The sequence below is a fragment of the Natrix helvetica genome (genome assembly GCF_964273705.1).
Source record: "Natrix helvetica genome assembly, chromosome: 3".
Lineage (NCBI taxonomy): Eukaryota > Metazoa > Chordata > Lepidosauria > Squamata > Natricidae > Natrix > Natrix helvetica.
In genome coordinates, this window is record NC_138549.1 from 116,925,243 (window position 1) to 116,942,797 (window position 17,555).

General features: G+C 37.1%; 1 protein-coding gene across 1 annotated transcript in view; it reads right to left on the minus strand.

Annotated features, from left to right (window-relative positions):
• ARMH1 (armadillo like helical domain containing 1) overlaps positions 1-17,555 on the minus strand; it is a 31,576-nt gene that overhangs the window by 333 nt on the left and 13,688 nt on the right. Inside the window, exons 4-13 of the mRNA XM_081946339.1 lie at positions 16,600-16,821; positions 15,662-15,730; positions 14,424-14,590; positions 11,143-11,339; positions 7,200-7,284; positions 5,490-5,612; positions 4,307-4,379; positions 3,529-3,658; positions 2,390-2,467; positions 292-406 (exon numbers count right to left, since the gene is read on the minus strand). Of these exons, the coding sequence (XP_081802465.1) occupies positions 292-406; positions 2,390-2,467; positions 3,529-3,658; positions 4,307-4,379; positions 5,490-5,612; positions 7,200-7,284; positions 11,143-11,339; positions 14,424-14,590; positions 15,662-15,730; positions 16,600-16,805 (1,243 nt within the window). The 5' untranslated portion in view covers positions 16,806-16,821. The remainder of the gene's footprint in view (positions 1-291; positions 407-2,389; positions 2,468-3,528; positions 3,659-4,306; positions 4,380-5,489; positions 5,613-7,199; positions 7,285-11,142; positions 11,340-14,423; positions 14,591-15,661; positions 15,731-16,599; positions 16,822-17,555) is intronic.

The following is a 17,555-nucleotide window of genomic DNA, read 5'->3' on the forward strand; positions in this document are numbered from 1 at the left end:
ATAAAGTTACATCATGGAGATATGATTTTATTCATTTTGGGTTGTCAGCTGGCATTCCCTTCCACAGGTTTTATATACACAAATACACACACAAAAACTTATATAAAAATATTGGTGTTTATATTTTTATTGCTTGATTAATCTAAGCAGTTTCTGAATTTAGCTGTAAATTATGTGTAAAATACTTTTCTGATTCTGCACCAACGGAGAATTTACAATACGGTAAATTGTATACACAATTCTGTATATATATTTCTGGTAGGCTTTTGCCTATGACTGCAAAAAGCATACCTGTGAAAGAGGTTTTTCCTTTAGCAAAACTATCTGCTGGGATATTGACTATATTGGTAGCCAGTATATCAGCCTGTACAGCGTCCATATTCAAGTACAAATTTGCAGCATCTTGCTGAGAAAAGAAAAATGTTCATTTTAATTTGAAAACATGGAGATCACAAATGACTCTTGTTTCTGCTTGTCGCAAAACCATTCAAACTAAATTCTCAACACACCTTCCTAACTCGAATCCCATGATGATTGTTTATAGCACAAATTACTGGAAACAAAGGGCAAGTTCATACAAGTGCATCAATTGATTTCAGTTTGATACATGGGCAAGCATATGAAACATTTTCAATGGAAAGTTAACATAGGTCTTACTGTAATTATTATGCTGCAGTTTAATTAGACATGAACATGCATATGCGAATCAGATTAATGTCCTGGTCCTTAAATTGGGGGTTTGATGGCCTGTCTTGATTACATTGGATATGTCAACTGTGACTAATGAAGTAGGGAAAAAATCTGTTTTTCATATGCCCACTCAGTCTCTTGTCACCTTTCAATTATATTCCACACACCAGAAGAATACTGAGAAATAAAGTAATGTAAATCGCTTAGCCAATTCTGCAATCATTACTGGCCTTTGTTTTAAGTCCAATTAAATCTTATGGCGGCTGGGAACTACAACATCTGAGGAGCAAAATATTTCCACTCTTGGTCTTGGAAATGGCAGATTTCAGTAATCTTCTCGAGATAATTAACTTGCCCTGTGATCTCAATCTACGGCATGCTATGTATTGTATTCATGCATAATTGGTAGTAATCCAGAAGGTCTTGTCTCTGGATTCTCAACATTCTATAGGGAGTTTTTTGGAAATGATTATAAAATGACATGGCTTACTAAATATGGCACAATTATGCACAAGCATTATCGTCTACAGGTTTACAGATGTGTCCTTTATCCTTTTAAGTAGTCAGTTCCCTTTGAAAATGTTAATCTAAGTAAAGACCAGGGCATAATTTGATCTCCCCCATTAGTGAATTATTTTGAAATAGAGAAGAATCTTTTTGAAGACTTTTGAAAGGGAAAATATACCAAGTAAACAAATTATATCATAATACAGGGTGTACCAAAATTGCTAATATGGTTAATGAATCTGTATGGCAAGAATTCTGTGAACAAGAAAATCCACCCATGAGCAACCCAGTATTGCAAAATTGACAAAATATTGGAGCAGGGATATGTCAGAAAATAATGACATTACAAATAAATGGACAATAAAGTCATATAGTCATGAGATCTGCCTAAAGCAAATGAGAGAAATCACTATTTATTTCTGCCTGTCTGTCCCAGTGTTTTAAGTTTCCACCAATTTTGGTCAGTGGACTTTTGGCCATTTTTTCCCTAGCCTTAAGACTGAACTGTGTTGTGTTTATCCAATAGCCAGGGCTGAGCAGCACTGGTTTATGCCTTGCTAGGTTCAAGTTCTTACCTTACTTTAAATTTAGGAACCCCTACTGCTGTGGGGCAATCATGCAAAACAAAATTGAAATTGAACAGATTTAGGGAATGTTTAAAAATACCTAGCAGGGAGAGGAGAATAATGTTTATATTTAACTTAGTCTCCTGAATGTCATTTGGAAAGATGGGAATAGAAAGTTAGGAAAAACTCATGTTTTGCTTTAATGAAATGTCCTTTTCAATACTGTCAGTTACATTTCTCTCAATGTACATCCCTCTGCAATGTAGACATTAAATATTACTATATTTGTTAATAGTAGAATAATTAATTTTATAAATTAAGCTATTTTCACTGTACCAATATAAACAACAAAAACATTTTTAGAGAAATTTGTGTAATTATTTTAAAGTTACAGTATAATATGTGGATTTTATTAAATGCTGATATTCTGATTATTTTTGTGTGGTGGTGGTAGTGTGTGTTTAGTCTGTTTTCCCTCAGTGAGATACAGTACTTAACAGCTATTGAAATATGTTTTTAAAATACGTACATGTTGATTTTAATACTTAATCCTGCCCTTAAAATATAAAACTTGGTACTTAAAATTGAAAATTCATCAGGCAAGCCTAAGGACTGGAAATACCTACCATGAATAGCTCGAATAATTTTTCTCCCATGGCCCTCTGAACGTAGTTCTCAATCACTGTAGACATCTGCACAAAATACTACAAGGAAATATCAGCCCAACTATAGGAAAAAGCCTCACAATTTTGCAAACATTTGAAACATTTACAAAGTATTTTCCAAAGCACCTCCCTGCTTGAAATGATAAAATAGCTGTGTCATTTGGAAAGTTATCTGGTTTTCTGTATCGCTATGTGTATCTACTGGCAACTCTGAGTCTGTTGCTGAGTGTGCTTATGCAGGTAAGCAGTGGCAGCATTTGAAACACTAGCAACTACTCCAAGGAAAAAGTACTTTAAAAAACCCTCTTGTAATCCTTTACTTTGGGGAAGAGTCAGGGTGACTGGATGGAGTTGAGCATTTACTGGCTGGATGTCCTTCCTCACACCACACCAGAGATGGGTTGTCCCGGTTCAGTATAGATTGGGTGAACCAGTAGTGGCAGCGGCAGGAGGCTCTGCCCACCCGCCTGGATGCTTCTGCGCATGGGCAGAAGTGTTGTGCGCACTCGCATGAGTGAACTGGTGGTAAAAATAATGGAAACCCACCACTGCACCACACGTTTGCAGCAAATATTTTTTCTTTGTGCCCTAGCAGAGAAACATCTGTCACTATCTAGGACTGAACTCTCAACTTTCTGAGTAGGTTGAGAGTTCAATCCTAGGTAGTGGCAGAGGTTTCCAATGATGCTTTGCTTGTACTAAATCATGGTTGAAGTAATCCTTTCAAATTATTTTCTCAGTTAAAACAGAACCCTATGTAGGAATTCTTAGGCAGGTTTAGTTGGTATTTTGTTTTTCTCTTCCTGTGCTTGTGCTAGAGTGGAGGGAGATGAGGGGAACTTTACTATCGCTAGCAGTTTTAAAACCAAAACTATAGGAATATCATTCGGCCAGTTTTACTTAAATACGGAAGCAATCCCTTTTCTACACAAACATGTTCCCTCCTTGTCTATCTTGTACTTCGGCCATAGCTTGATCTTGCTTCTATTGAATTCAACTACCATAATCCCAATTGCATATACAAACTCTTAATTTCAATTACAGAAATGGCAAGAATAGGCTGCATCCAGTTACCCCCCCTAACTCCAAATGATACTTGCCTCTAATGTGATGCTAGCTTGTCTTTGACCGTTGGTGTGGTCCTTGTTGCCCATGGCACACATAAGGCCATGTACCACATTCAAGAATATCAGCTCCTCCGCCACTTCTCTAGACTCCTTCGCCAGAATTCTGGGAGGGGAATATTGAATAGTTTACAACTAAAATACTAACACAGAGCGGTTTTGTAAGGTCTGAATGCATGGCTGGTGTTTCAGTTCAACACTGAAGTAATTTTTATGAAGTAATAGTTCAAATGGTACAGGCTACACATGGCCTACCCCCAGCACTCATTTTTGCTGTGCTCAGAACAAGTAGGACTGAAATGTGTTTTTCCCCTCTTTCTTTTTGAATGGGTGATTAAAGAGCAAAGGGCTGCTTGTACAAAAGTTTTTAGTTTCTACAAAATCTATTTTGCCCCTTAAATCTACACAAATTCACAGAACACTAAATAAATACACCAGGTGTACTATAGCATTTTATAAATGGAAAGGTGCAAAGATTTAAATATATCCATCCCGTTAAACAGTATTTGCTTCTTTTCCCTTTCCCTTTGTAATTGTGATAGAAGTCTTAATTATATAGCATTATGAAGCAGAAATACATGTTAAATGTTTGTCAAAACAACTACTTTTTTCTTTAAAAGGTATCTGAAAGTTGTCTATATCATACTTGTTCTGGTTTATGCTTGGACCTGGTGGTTCCTTCTACCTCTTCTGATGGAGGAGAAACTATTTCAAATGTTTAGACAGCTAGTTGCAGTAACTAAAAATTTCTTACCCAATGGTTTTGGCTGCTGCAGCTTGCTGAACATATGCTGGCAAGGATTCCATCAGGCGCAAAGAGCCTGCTTCTGAATAGGCGATATAAAATAGAAATCAAATACTCATTGCTTTCCCAACATTTTGTTTTTGATTTGAGTAGGAGCCAGGTAGAACATTCTTAATCAGATTTCCCAAGAAAAACATTTCCAAATTCTCCAGCTTTTAAGTAGCAGCAGTATTTAACTTGTATAACTATTTTTCATTTCAGTAGTAAAGGGTAGGGACAGATTTTTTTTACTTCAGTAATTTTGGTTTATGTTTTTCTTTGAATAACACAGTCTTGTCCCCAGCATTCCTAGCATATACAATCAATGATGAAGTTTTATAATGGGATCTACCCAGTGGTGGGTTCTGGATCCCGTTCCAGCTGCTCGGCGGAACATCACGCAGGCGCCATATGCGCCATACGAAGCGCCAAAGGATTAAAGGACAGGTAAGGAGCTCGGGCAGGGGGTGGGCCCTCCAGAGCACTGTACCAGAATGGTACCCGGTCCTCCGGGCAGACTCCAGTACGCCCGTACTGGGGCATACCACCTGCAACCCACCACTGGATCTACCTCCTCAGAACCGCAGGCTTAAGTTTCTGAAAACCTGGAATCTGATGGACCAATGGTAAAAGGTATGGATTAGTTAGGTAACATATATTTTACATGTTGCTTCCTCTGATAGCAAAACCTTTCCCTCTCCTCATGCAAATACAGATATAACTGCAAGTAGTCCTCGACTTATGAGGCCAAAACCTGAGCCCAAAATTTATGTTGCTAAGTGAGAAGTAAATTTTGCCCCATTTTATGACCTTTCTTGCCACAGTTAAGTGAATCACTGCAGTTAGACTAGTAACAGGGTTGTTAAGTGAATATGGTTTCTGCATTGACTTTGCTTGTCAGAAGCTCACAAAAGCTGATCCCATGATCCCAGGACATCATAATAAATATGAGACAGTTGTCAAGCATCTGAATTTTGATCACATGACCATGGGGATGCTGCAATGGTTGTAAGTGTGAAAAATAGTCAATTTTTCAAGTGCCGTTATAACTTTGGTCACTAAACGAACAGTTGTAAGTCGAGGACCAACCTTATAAAGGTAGGACCCATCTTCCATACAGACAAATTCAAATACCAAAGTTCCACAATATTACCTTCCAGGATTCTTGCTTGCATTTTGGCTGTCTCCTGCCTTGATGGCTTTAGTAATGTAACTAAGCCTTTTAGCAGAGCTGGTCGCACATCATGAGCTATAAGGTCCTTGATCAGTTGGATAGCTACAAGAAGGAAGGTATCAAAATTCCTATTTTGCCAAAAGCTAGTTTTAATTAGATAGTATCTCTTCTACATGGGTGTCAAACTTGCGGCATCACGTTGCCATCATGTGATGTTTTGCAACGTTTTTCCCCTTTGCGGAGCTGGGATAGCTGCAGCCTACACGACGCATCCAGCCCGCATCCAGCCCTGTTCTTATACAATACAGCCTGTTTTTCCCATAGACTCTGGGGGATGGAACAGAACCCATTATCCCATTTAGCTCTGGTTCTCTATGGTCTGATTTCATTAAAGAGGGTCTGCTATTATGGACACTGACATATATGAAATATGCATGGGAACATTAGATATTATAATGGCCTATTATGGCCTATAAAGAAACTGTGAAGTAATATTTTAGTTCCATGATAGCAAATCTATGGCACGCGTGACAGAGGTGGTACACAGAGTCCTCCCTGTGGGCATGTACGCTGTCGCCAGCTGCTCTTCTGGTTTCCAATGTGTGCATGCACGCTGGCCAGCTGATCTTTGTGCCCACCAGAGCGCCAGAAACCAGAAGACCACCTGGCTGGTGTGCATGCACGAGCCAGCCACCTAGTCTTTGGGTTTTATGGCATGCGCATGTGTGCCAGCCAGCTGGTCTTTAAGCGCACTGGAGCACCAGAAAACCCAAAGACCAGGAGCACTGGCCAGCAGGTCTTTGGGTTTCCAGTGCTCCAACGCGCATGCATGCATGCACACACATTCTGGTTTGAGCATTCGGTGCCGAAAAGATTCACCATGACTGTTTTAGCTCATAACTGAGGAGGTAGCCTTCCATTGAAGTACTATCTAGGGTTGACTTTGCAAGATCAGCCAAGAATAATTATGTACTTTGGATGTCATGTCATTAAGCTGCAAATCTGTTTTCAGGGCAGGGGAAATAGAGCAACCAACTGATCAGTGCAAAGTTATTCCCCAAAATAGCATAATTAGTACTTGTCAAATCAACCATTATTACTCATGCCTTGGATAAAACAATTATGATGCAATTTATCTTTAGATTTTCTATCTTATCCCTTAAAGAGAACTAAGTCCTTTTAAAACAAACTCATTAAAAACAGTTATAGATCATTTTTGTTTTGTTTAATGGAAGTGTCTATTAAAAATGAAAGTTATATGCAGTGTAAAATTGATCTTAATAGGAAGTTCATTCAGCCATGATCATGAATTTCCACCCAATAAGTGGACATGCCCTTGCGGTGTATTTTGTGTTCTGATCCCTTTATGAGAGAAATTATAACTGTTTTTTTAAAAAAAATAGAATTAAGAGGGAAATTCTATTTTCCCAAAGTAAAGTAAAGTAAAGAAAGTCTAAAACAATACTATCAAGCTGCACAGCTAGGTAATACATTCCCTTTCATTTTAAAATATAAGGCAAAGCAGTGGATGAAAACTGAAAATATAAAAGAATCAAGGAAATCTATTTGTAGTAAAATAAATAATGAATTTATATAAGTTATTACCCCGGTTATGTTGTATTCTAACCCCAGTAAATGTATTTTACTTAACGTAACATTTGAAGAGACAAAAAAAAAGCAGAGTTTTACCTTCATACTGTACCTCAAAATTCAGAGAGCGAAGCACACTCAGCACAGAATCAACAATGCTCGGATGGGCTTTTCCCACAATTGACTGGCAAATTGAAGAAGAAATAGGGGAGCATTATTTCCCAAATTGGATTCTGTGAAATAATATATCCATCTTAGACTGCTCACATTTTTTTTAATCTTATTTTATTTTTCATATTTTTGAACTGCCCATATGCCTCAGAGAGGGACTGTATGTGCCCAATTAATTTGGAAAATACAGGTCAGGAGCATATAAATATTTAGATTTAGCATGTTCCAATAGATACCACTTTGACCAACAAAGCTGAATTCCTTTCTGCCACACATTACCTATTTACCTTGAACAATTCTGAATTTGCTTTTAGTGTTAATTTTATTTATTTGATTTGATTTCTCATTTGTGAGTCTGGGTAGCATAAAAAATGCCAAAACATAACATAACAACCATTACCACAAAGCCAAAAAGTAAAACAACCATGCAAACAACACAAAAGGCTAAAATAATTAAAAAACATGTAATATAATCAGGAGATGACACAAGGTAAACTTCAAGGCAAACAAAACAATAATGGTATCGTATATATTTTTAGTTTTAAACATTTCTATTTTAATGCTGATTTTTCTATTTTAAATGTCTGTTTTTTTATACCCATGTATTCCTTTTTACCACCTATTGTACATCACCATGTGTCACTTTTCATGAAATGGAAGGGCTATATAAATTTGATTAATAAATACATATTAATATTCAAATCGTATGTAAATGTATAATGGCAAATGAGTGCCACTCACTGAAGTTACCTTTGCAGGCACATATATCATTAAAAGCATGCATATAAAGTACTTTAAAAATTAAGCACATTAAAAAAATATGCCTGAGAAATAAATACCTCTGGCAAAGAACTCTTAAGTAGGTATTAAATTTCAGGAATTATGCACAATGGCCTGGTTTTAAAATATTTCACATGTCCAATAGAACAATAAAGTCAAATTTTCCCAGATATGGAGTACCCTCATAATACTGCAAGTTGCCAGAAGGCACAGTTACATTTTATCTTTATGAAAGTTATGTCATTCTTCAGATGAAAAATAGTAGCTGGCTGCAGAACATCTAGTGGTTATTATTTGAATAGTTATTTGAATCCATTATTTCTTAAAATTAATTTTAGCAAGGATGTGAAAGGCAAATCTTGGTTGAGGAGCTAACAACTTCCTGGCATTAGTTCTGTTAATTGTCATGTTTTTGCTGAATAAGATACTAAGATAGTATTTAGCAAAAGGATTTTACTGTCATCTCTGTTTCAAATAATATAATTATTTTTCACTAGCAAATCACATTAGCCAATCCCTGTACTACAAATCAAGCATGTATTGCTCTGACAAGTCAGTGACCCAAATTATTTTTATTAGGCAAAATTTGTTTCACGTATGAAAACCAATTCCATTCAATTTTGGGTTTCAGAGAGGGAGATTTATTCAGGTAGTATGGCATAAATAAATAGTTGTACAAAGACGTAAAGATGAACATTTATTATAGCAGACTTTCAGACCCATTTTATTGGAAATCTACATTCTTTCCCTCAGCTGATAGGCAGGACATAGACGGGCATGTATGTGTTTGGGTGTGTATATTCACAAAACACCCCAAAAGAAAGAACGAGATAGTGAAAAACATCAAGGTCAGAAGGAATTACAATATAATACAGCCTATGAGAATTGTGCAAAAGCCTAAATGTGCAAACAGTCCTCGACTTACAACAATTCGTTTAGTGGCCATTCAAAGTTATAACAGCACTGAAAAAAGTGACTTATGACCGTTTTACACACAACCTTTGCAGCATTCCCACAGTCATGTGATTACCTTTTGCAACCTTGGCAACTGGCATGTATTCACGAAGGTTGCAATGTTCCAGGGTCATGACTTTCTGAAAAGTCACTGGTGAAGCTAGATTCACTTAACAGTGTTACTGATTTAACAACTGCAGTCATTCACTTAACGACTGTGGCAAGAAAGGTCGTAAAATGGGATAAAACTTACTTAACAACTATCTTGCTTAGGAACAGAAGTCTTGGTCATAAGCCGAGGACTGTGGCAAGAAAGGTCGTAAAATGGGATAAAACTTACTTAACAACTATCTTGCTTAGGAACAGAAGTCTTGGTCATAAGCCGAGGACTATCTGTAGGCAACACTGCTAACCAGTGCTAATACCTTCCTGGATGGCTTTTTAATATTGTAAATTTTGGGGTTTTAAATTTGGTTTTAGATCGTTTTAACTAGAAATGAGTTCGGGCATTATACAGACCGTATGTTTATGTTGGTTGTCTAAAGTTTTGTTGTTCCTGCTTTGTTGTTTTATATGTACTGTCTGTACACCGCCCCGAGTCCCTGCGGGGAGAGGGGGGCGGTATATAAATTTAATAAAACTCAAACTAACCAGGCACCATAGGAGTTAGGCTTAAACAAAGGGCATATCCAGGTTGGGGTGGGGTGTCAAAGAACTCAACGTGATGGCCGCTGTCATGCAGTTCTGGCCACCAATTGGATGTTTTTGACTGCCCTGCCGATGTTCCAACATTACAGTTTGCATTTTTGTATTGCATTTTATTTCTTAGATTAGCCCCCACCCCTCCCATGATTACCAATTTGATGACATTTTAGACATCAGGGGAAATAAAATCTGTTTTACTGAAATTTATGCATAATAAATTCATTACCCTCCTGTGGCTAGAAAATGCAGATGTGGAAACAGCATCCTATTGGTCCAGCCTGCATACAGGTAGGGGGAACTAGAGCCCTGGGGGAGCACCCATCTCTTTAATTGCTGGTGACCATGCTGCTGGTCTGACTAAAAAAAAAATGGAGAGAGAAGGAAAGAAGGAGAGGCGAGAAAAAGGTCTGTGTAAAGTGGCTGAAGAGAAAGGCCGGGAAGTGAAGTGAAGTGAATGTGCAAAGCAGTTGCCGGTTCCTGGTTGAGAAGAAAGATCTATGGCTGACTTCCCTGGAACAAGGAAATAGGGAGAAGATATCAACACCCAAGACTCAAGACGGAATGGAAGGGATTAACATCGCTGGTGAAGCCCTGGTCCCTGGGGAATAACTGGGAGAAGACTCTGATTAGAGATTGTTCCCCCAGTAGAAAAGTGTTTGGTGTTTGGCTGAGGAGATCCAGGAGAAAAGTCAACGGTGCTGAGTATATTACAATAAATCTAACCAGTTCCTCTTGGCCAGGGGTGTCCAAACTTGGGAACTTTAAGACTTGTGGACTTCAACTCCCAGAATTCCCCAGCCAGCATGGCTGGCTGGGGAATTCTGGGAGTTGAAGTCCACAAGTCTTAAAGTTCCCAAGTTTGGACACCCCTGCTCTTGGCAAACCCAGAAATGAGGGAGGGAGATGAGTAAAGCAGGAGAGCTAGCCGGGGATAATTTCTAGGGGAAGACTTAGGAGCAAGCCTGAGATCCAATTACGTTTATATACACCTCTTATAAATAACTGCTTTAAACAGCCTCACTATAAATACTAAAAAAAAAAGCATAAAAGTCTCCAGTGTTTTCTGTCTCACTTGCCATCCTCACATTGCAAAATACACCTCCAGTTTTTTAAAAAAAGAACCCTGAAGCACTGTTACAATGCTAAAATGAAAACTGATTCTAAAATCATGCCTAAGATTAGAAAAGTAATAGAAATGTCATGATCCAAACATGTACAGTGTAAGTCACAATGCAGCTAAAAAAAGCTTTCTATTTCATTCTCAGCGATGAGCATATGTCTTCACAGTTACACATTATTACTATTGGTCACTGCATTTGCAAATCTATCAATTCATTTATTTAAAGGAAATAAAATTCTATACAATCCATAAAACTGAGGCTGCATACAAACACTTTCATGCTTTATACCACTTTCCATTTATTTGGCTGACCTGTATTATCCTGAGTGTTTGCAGTGACAGCTGCTGGGCTTTGGGAGAAGTGCACTTTAAAAGAGCAATCAGCCCTTTGTACACCTGATTTTGATATTTGGGGTTGCCATGTCCTAATGTATCCAGAAGAATCTGCACCTGCTCTTGTGTTTCTTCTGACTTGGAAGTGGCGAAAAATTCAGCAATTGATCGCACACCTGCGTAGGAAAAAGCTTTCTGAACAAGTAGGTTAAGAAAAATCTGCCAATAATGAGTTTCTTTGAACTCATCAACAATATCAATTAACCAATAAAACCCTCTGGTAAATAATACTGACTATGAGAAATATTGTGGGCAAGAATTCCCCCCATGTAGGAACTGATGAATATCAAGCACACTGCAACCAAAACAAGGCTATAGAACAGCAGTGTCAACATCCCAATACACTACATCTATCGAAAATGATTAGATATAGTGAAATTTTAGACATCCAAGGAAATTTGAAAACAAATCAGGAATTAAAGGAACACAATATAAATATAGACTGGTGGCCAGACCTTCAACTACAATCGAGATACAAAAAAGATGTAAAAGAATATGGAATATACACAGAATTACAACAGAGATAAAATTTTAATTGGCCCGGAAAATAAATTCATAACGAAAATTTACAAATATTGATTAGAAGTAACATTAGAAGAAGAAAAAGTTAAAGGTTGCATGATAGCATGGGCGAAAAACTTTGGGCATAATATAGATCTAGTGGATTGGGAAAGAATGTGGAACACAAATTATAAACGAACACGATCAGTTGCACTCAAAGAAAATATGCATAAAATGTTTTATAATTAGCATTTACCACCACCGAGATTGGCTAAAATGTACCCCAACATGAATCAGATCTGCTGGAAGTGTAAAAAAATACAAGGGACTTTCTATCACATATAGTGGACCTACCCAGAAACTCAAAAATATTGGACAAAAATTTGGAAATGGGTGCAAGAAATTACAGGAGAACAAATAAAATACAAACCCGAACTCTTTCTGCTGGGAATAATCAAAGGGAAATATACAAAGAAAATTAAGTACATATTAACACATCTGCTGACCACAGCTAGAATAGAGTTTGCCCAATGTTGGAAACAAAATAATATCCCCTTGGATGAATTAGTGATACAAATTTTTTTGGATTGTGCACAAATGGACAAATTAACACTAAAGTTAAAAGACAAAGAAGAGTCGGAATATTATGAAATTTGGAACAATTGGTACAAATGGCTGCAAAACAAGAATAAAATTAATTAAGCCTATATATATATATGTCACCGTGAAAGACCGAAATTGGTGAATGTCGACATTCAACGGTGAATGAAAGACTGAAATTGGTGAATGTCGACACATACCAATTTCGGTCTTTCACGGTGACATATATATAACGAGTCAGCGTAACGCTTTACTTTTGCTTTTCAATTTGCGGTCCTGGAAACTACTCGTTCTAACCGCGCAGGATCGCAGGTTTTAAAAAAAAAGTGCGCGAATAGAAGACGCTTAAAAGGAAGCGAGGAGCCGAGGTGTCGACAGGATAAGGGTATTAGGGTAAGGGTGTCGAGAGGATAAGGGTATATATTTCGGACATACACCAAGCGACTATGTGAATGTCGACATTCACCGGTGAATGTCGACATTCACCAGATTTCGGACTTTCACAGTAACAGATAGATAGATAGAGAGAGAGAGAGAGAGAGAGAGAGAGAGAGAGAGAGAGAGAGAGAGAGAGAGCGAGAGAGCTGTGTATAAAGGTTTATAAACATAGAAGCGAAATAATATTTACATGTACAGATATGATGACATAATAATGTTGATATATGACTGTAGGTGTTGTAGAAGAAAAATAATAATAATAAAATAATAATAATAATAATTTTAAAAAAATTAAAAAAAGAACATCAGTGTCAAACTCGATTTCATTGAGGGCCGCATTAGGGTTGTGTTTGACCTCAGGGATCTTGATGGGCGTGGCCAGGGTAGGCATGGCCAGCTCGACGTCACTCATGTCAGGGGTGCCTGTGGTGGCCCAAAAGCTCTGTCAGCGAAAACGGGCTCCCAAACTCTGTTTTCGGCTGCAACAGCTTCCTGCAACCCTCTGCCGGCAAAAACAGAGCTTGGGATGGCTGCCCGTAACCCTCCTGAGTTCCATTTTCACTGGCAGAGGCATCACAGGCCAGTCCTTTGCTGTTTCAGGACGGCTCCATGGGACAGATATAAGCATTCCGTGGGCCGGATCCGGGCCCTGAGTTTGACACCCCTGCTATAGAGGGCAAGGGTGAGGGGGAAGAGCTATCAATGATTTAGGAGACCCAAACTCTGAAGAACTGCAATAAATAATTATATTTGAAAAATTGATTGGAAGTGTTGAATGACCTAGTTGGACAATTGGTCAAAATTCTTCTCTGACATTGGATATAATGCTGCAGGTTCCCAGTCTATGTGGCAATGTAGTATTTGACACTAGCACTATATTATTGATAATGCTTTCTTTTCTACTCGGTTAGAGCAGTTTTTCTTTCTGCTACCAGTAGTTACAAAATATCAGAGTCATGCATAAAGGTCAGAATTCAATTCAGATGACAGACAAACTCAGTATAACATTAAATGTGTAAATGATAGACATTAGGTTTCTAAAATGGAAATATCAACAGCTAAGGAATGCAGATGATTTGGGGGATTACATTCAATAGTTTTTGAGAATTTGTGATTCAGCATCTGGTCTCTATATGTTATGTATCCATATTTTAAAGAAAAGGATGAACTGAATAGATGATATATATATATAGAAAAGATATATATATATATATATACATACATACATATTGTAGATATAGATACATGGATACTGTATAGAGATATAGAGATCTATGATAATAGAATTAATTTTTCATATTCTAGTAGTTTGAATATTCAAAGGGAATTTCAGAAAGATAGCATTTTGCAGCAATTTCAAAAGGGAATTATGCTTCAATTAACTCTATGTATGGCTCTAACATATTGTAATAAAGAAAACAAATACCATAATACCTTGTTGAAGGAAAACATTCTTATAAAGACCAAAGACTTCCAGTATTTTAAAATTAATATAAATTGGATTACTGAGATGATTTATCATTCTGCTGAATTACAGAAGGGAAGAAATTCTTTTCTTTCATGAAATTCAGAGACAAGAAAGATTTTAATTGTGTGAGAAAATAATTATCCTGATACTTCAAACTATTTTTCTTAAACAACAGATGTTGAAATATGCCTACCGTAGCTTTCACAGATAAGCTCTTTGAATTTCCTGCCAGATTTTGCCACTAACTGAAGAAGTTTTACAGATTCCATTTTGTCTTCCTCTTTCAGTTGTTTCAGCCCAAGTATTTCCAATAATGTGAGGATACCACCAATTTCCAGGAATTCAAGAAGATACCGCTGGCTGCAAAAATTTAAAGAACAAAAGAAAAGGCTTTATGGCAATTCTGTATGCGTGTGCGTGCATGACTGTAAAAAGAATACTATTTAATACCACTTCACTTAGTCCTAGAGATGTTGATGCCTTCTGTCATCACTCTCAATGTTTTTGTTTTTCTTTTTTGTGATGACATACAAGTTAGCAATACTTTTAATACAGAAAATTAGAAATTTCCATTTCCATTTAACATGTAGCAATTTGCATCCCCATGCAGACAAACTGAAGAGGATAGTGGTTCAGATTTCATCAGAAGGCTTTCAAGGGTTATTTCTGGAATTGCTTCTGTCTATAGTATGCAGTTACATTGCATTTTTTCAAATGTGGTAAAATCTGCAAGTGTATCATAAAAGATTCTATAACATTTCTCCAATCTGACATAGGCTACTATTCAGGCAGCGTACCCTTGATGATACCAAAGAATATTTAAAATAGTAACCATATTTTATTTTCAAGAACTTGTAATAAGCAAATGTCTTCAGAAAGCAAAGTGCAGAAAACAGAGATTCATCAAACAAGAAAATGAAGAAGCATAACCAACAGAACTTCCTATACAGATAGTCCTTGACTTAGAACCATTCATTTGGTGACCATTTGAAGTTGCAACAGCACTGGAAAAAGTGACGTATGACCATTTTTCACACTGATGACTGTTGCAGCATTCCCATGGTCATGTGATCAAAATTTGGACACTTAGCAACTGGCATGTACTTATGGATGCAAGTGTCCCAGAGTCAGGCGACCACCTTTTGCGCTCTCCTGGCAAGCAGTCAATGATTCACTTAACAACTATGCTACTAACTTAACAATTGTACTGATTCGCTTAACGATTGTGGAAAGAAATATTATAAAATGGGGCAACATTCAATTGACAACTATTTTGCTTAGCAACAAAAATTTTGGGCTCCTAAGTCAAAAACTATTTGTATATCATTTGATAGCACAAGGAGAACATAAAGAACATTCCTTCTTTCGACAACATAGAAGACTAAAAATTGCACGGTTCCTCCGACTCCTGAAAACGGTACATTTACTTACCCACTTGCAGCTGAAAGAAAGATGCCAATTGATTTTAACTGTTTTTGCAGGCATGTTCCATACATATAGCTATTATAACTTAGTTAAGGCTCTTATTTTAACATATTCTGAATAAACCTTAGCTGAATTTATTTTTCCTTATCCTCTTTGCTCTTTTTAAAGCCATTTACAAAAATTCTGTGTATGGGATTAACAAGTTATATTTATGTTATAATAAATGTGCTAGATTTAACGAACTATCAAACAGGTTGTTCATTTTGTCATGAAACAATAAAAATAGTGAATACCCTTTCAGAATTTGTTTCTGTATCTGTTGTGGTCTGCTGGCAGCCAGCAGAACTGGCAGCAGAGTCAAACAGCGAGGAGGTTGGGGAGGAACATGAGCCAGTCCTAGGGGATGAGGAAAGCTCAGATGATGACTCTCTGTTGGAGGCTATATAGCAGTGAGGCAGAGGAATAGCTGGTGCCTGTTCCCAGTGTGCACATGCGCAGAGCTGCCAGAAGACAAGAACAACTAAGAAAGCAGAGTCAATTTAGGAGTAAAGCCACACTTTGGAGGTGATTGGCCCCTCCCATAAGAAACAAAAGAGCAGCAAACAGTTCGCCCTCCTGGGTTTGGAAACTAGTTACTTGGCAGCTCTCCAAATGAGATAAGGTTCGTGTTGATAAACATTCCTATGAAAAACTGTTTGCTAATCCTTGCTGACTGTGAATGAAAGGAATTCACAGTTGTGTAAATAAAAAGGGTTTTGCCGGGACCAAGACTCTGCTTCTTGCTTTTTAAGGAAGCCTGGGTCAGAACAGTGCCTGAGACTACAACTTTCAAAACTGTACTTCTTGGTGTAATTAAATATAGTGTATAGCCCATCCCAGTAATTTCAACATTGTTTCACAGTACTTCCTTGTTCTACCTGACCATCAATTCTCCAAATGGATACGTTAGCCGGAGCCAGGCAGTTATTCGTGCCAGAAACAAACTGGCTCCCTGAGAGAATTCTTTCTCAAGTTCTGGACCAGTCTTGCCTTGGTTAGCAAGAATGAAATTTTGAAGAATATGTTTTCGAGTAACTTTGCTAGCACTATCCCATTCTTGTAGGAAAGTTATTAATCTACTGATTGCTGCTTGCTCCTTTATAGAAGTCATGTCCGGTACGGTTTTTCTAGTGAGAAAATGAAAAAGAGATGTTAAGACTTTATTAGATTAATATTTTATATTCTGTAAGCCGCCTTGAGTTGCCATGGGCGAATAGGTAGCAATATAAATCCAATAAATAAATAAATAAATGTTTGCAACCTCAGAAAATGCTCAGATATTTTATCTAGTTTGATGACTTAAAACAGACGTGAGGTCCTTTCTAAGTTTCATCACATATGGCTTTGCAAAATAACTACATACTTTCATATTTTTGAAAGAACTTGCTCACATATTTTTATATTTGATAACTTTATTCCTAATACATCTTCCTTCATCTCTGATAAGAACATCTACCAATAAAAAATTATTCATTTGTGAATGAGTTTAAACATTGGCAAACTTGTAGAAAAACTCATTTTCTCTTTTATAAGTTAAACAAAGATCACATTAAGATCCAAATTAGCTAACTTTCTCCGATTAGCTTTCCTAATCTGTCCATTGAAGAATATTAATTATACCTTAATTGTAGCCAATATATTATCTCAATTTGGACATTTTCTCAAATGGTCTTAAAAATCCAACAAATTATTTGGGTGAAACCCCTGGTTCAGGATTTTGAACAGGAGTGAAAACTACAGTATTGTTTCTTTCTGATATTTAGCAGAAATATTTCAAGACCAGAATCCAAGCCAACTTTCAATTACATAGTTTTAGATTTACTAGCTAATAGCCTGATTCAAGAAGTTGGCAGACTTGGTG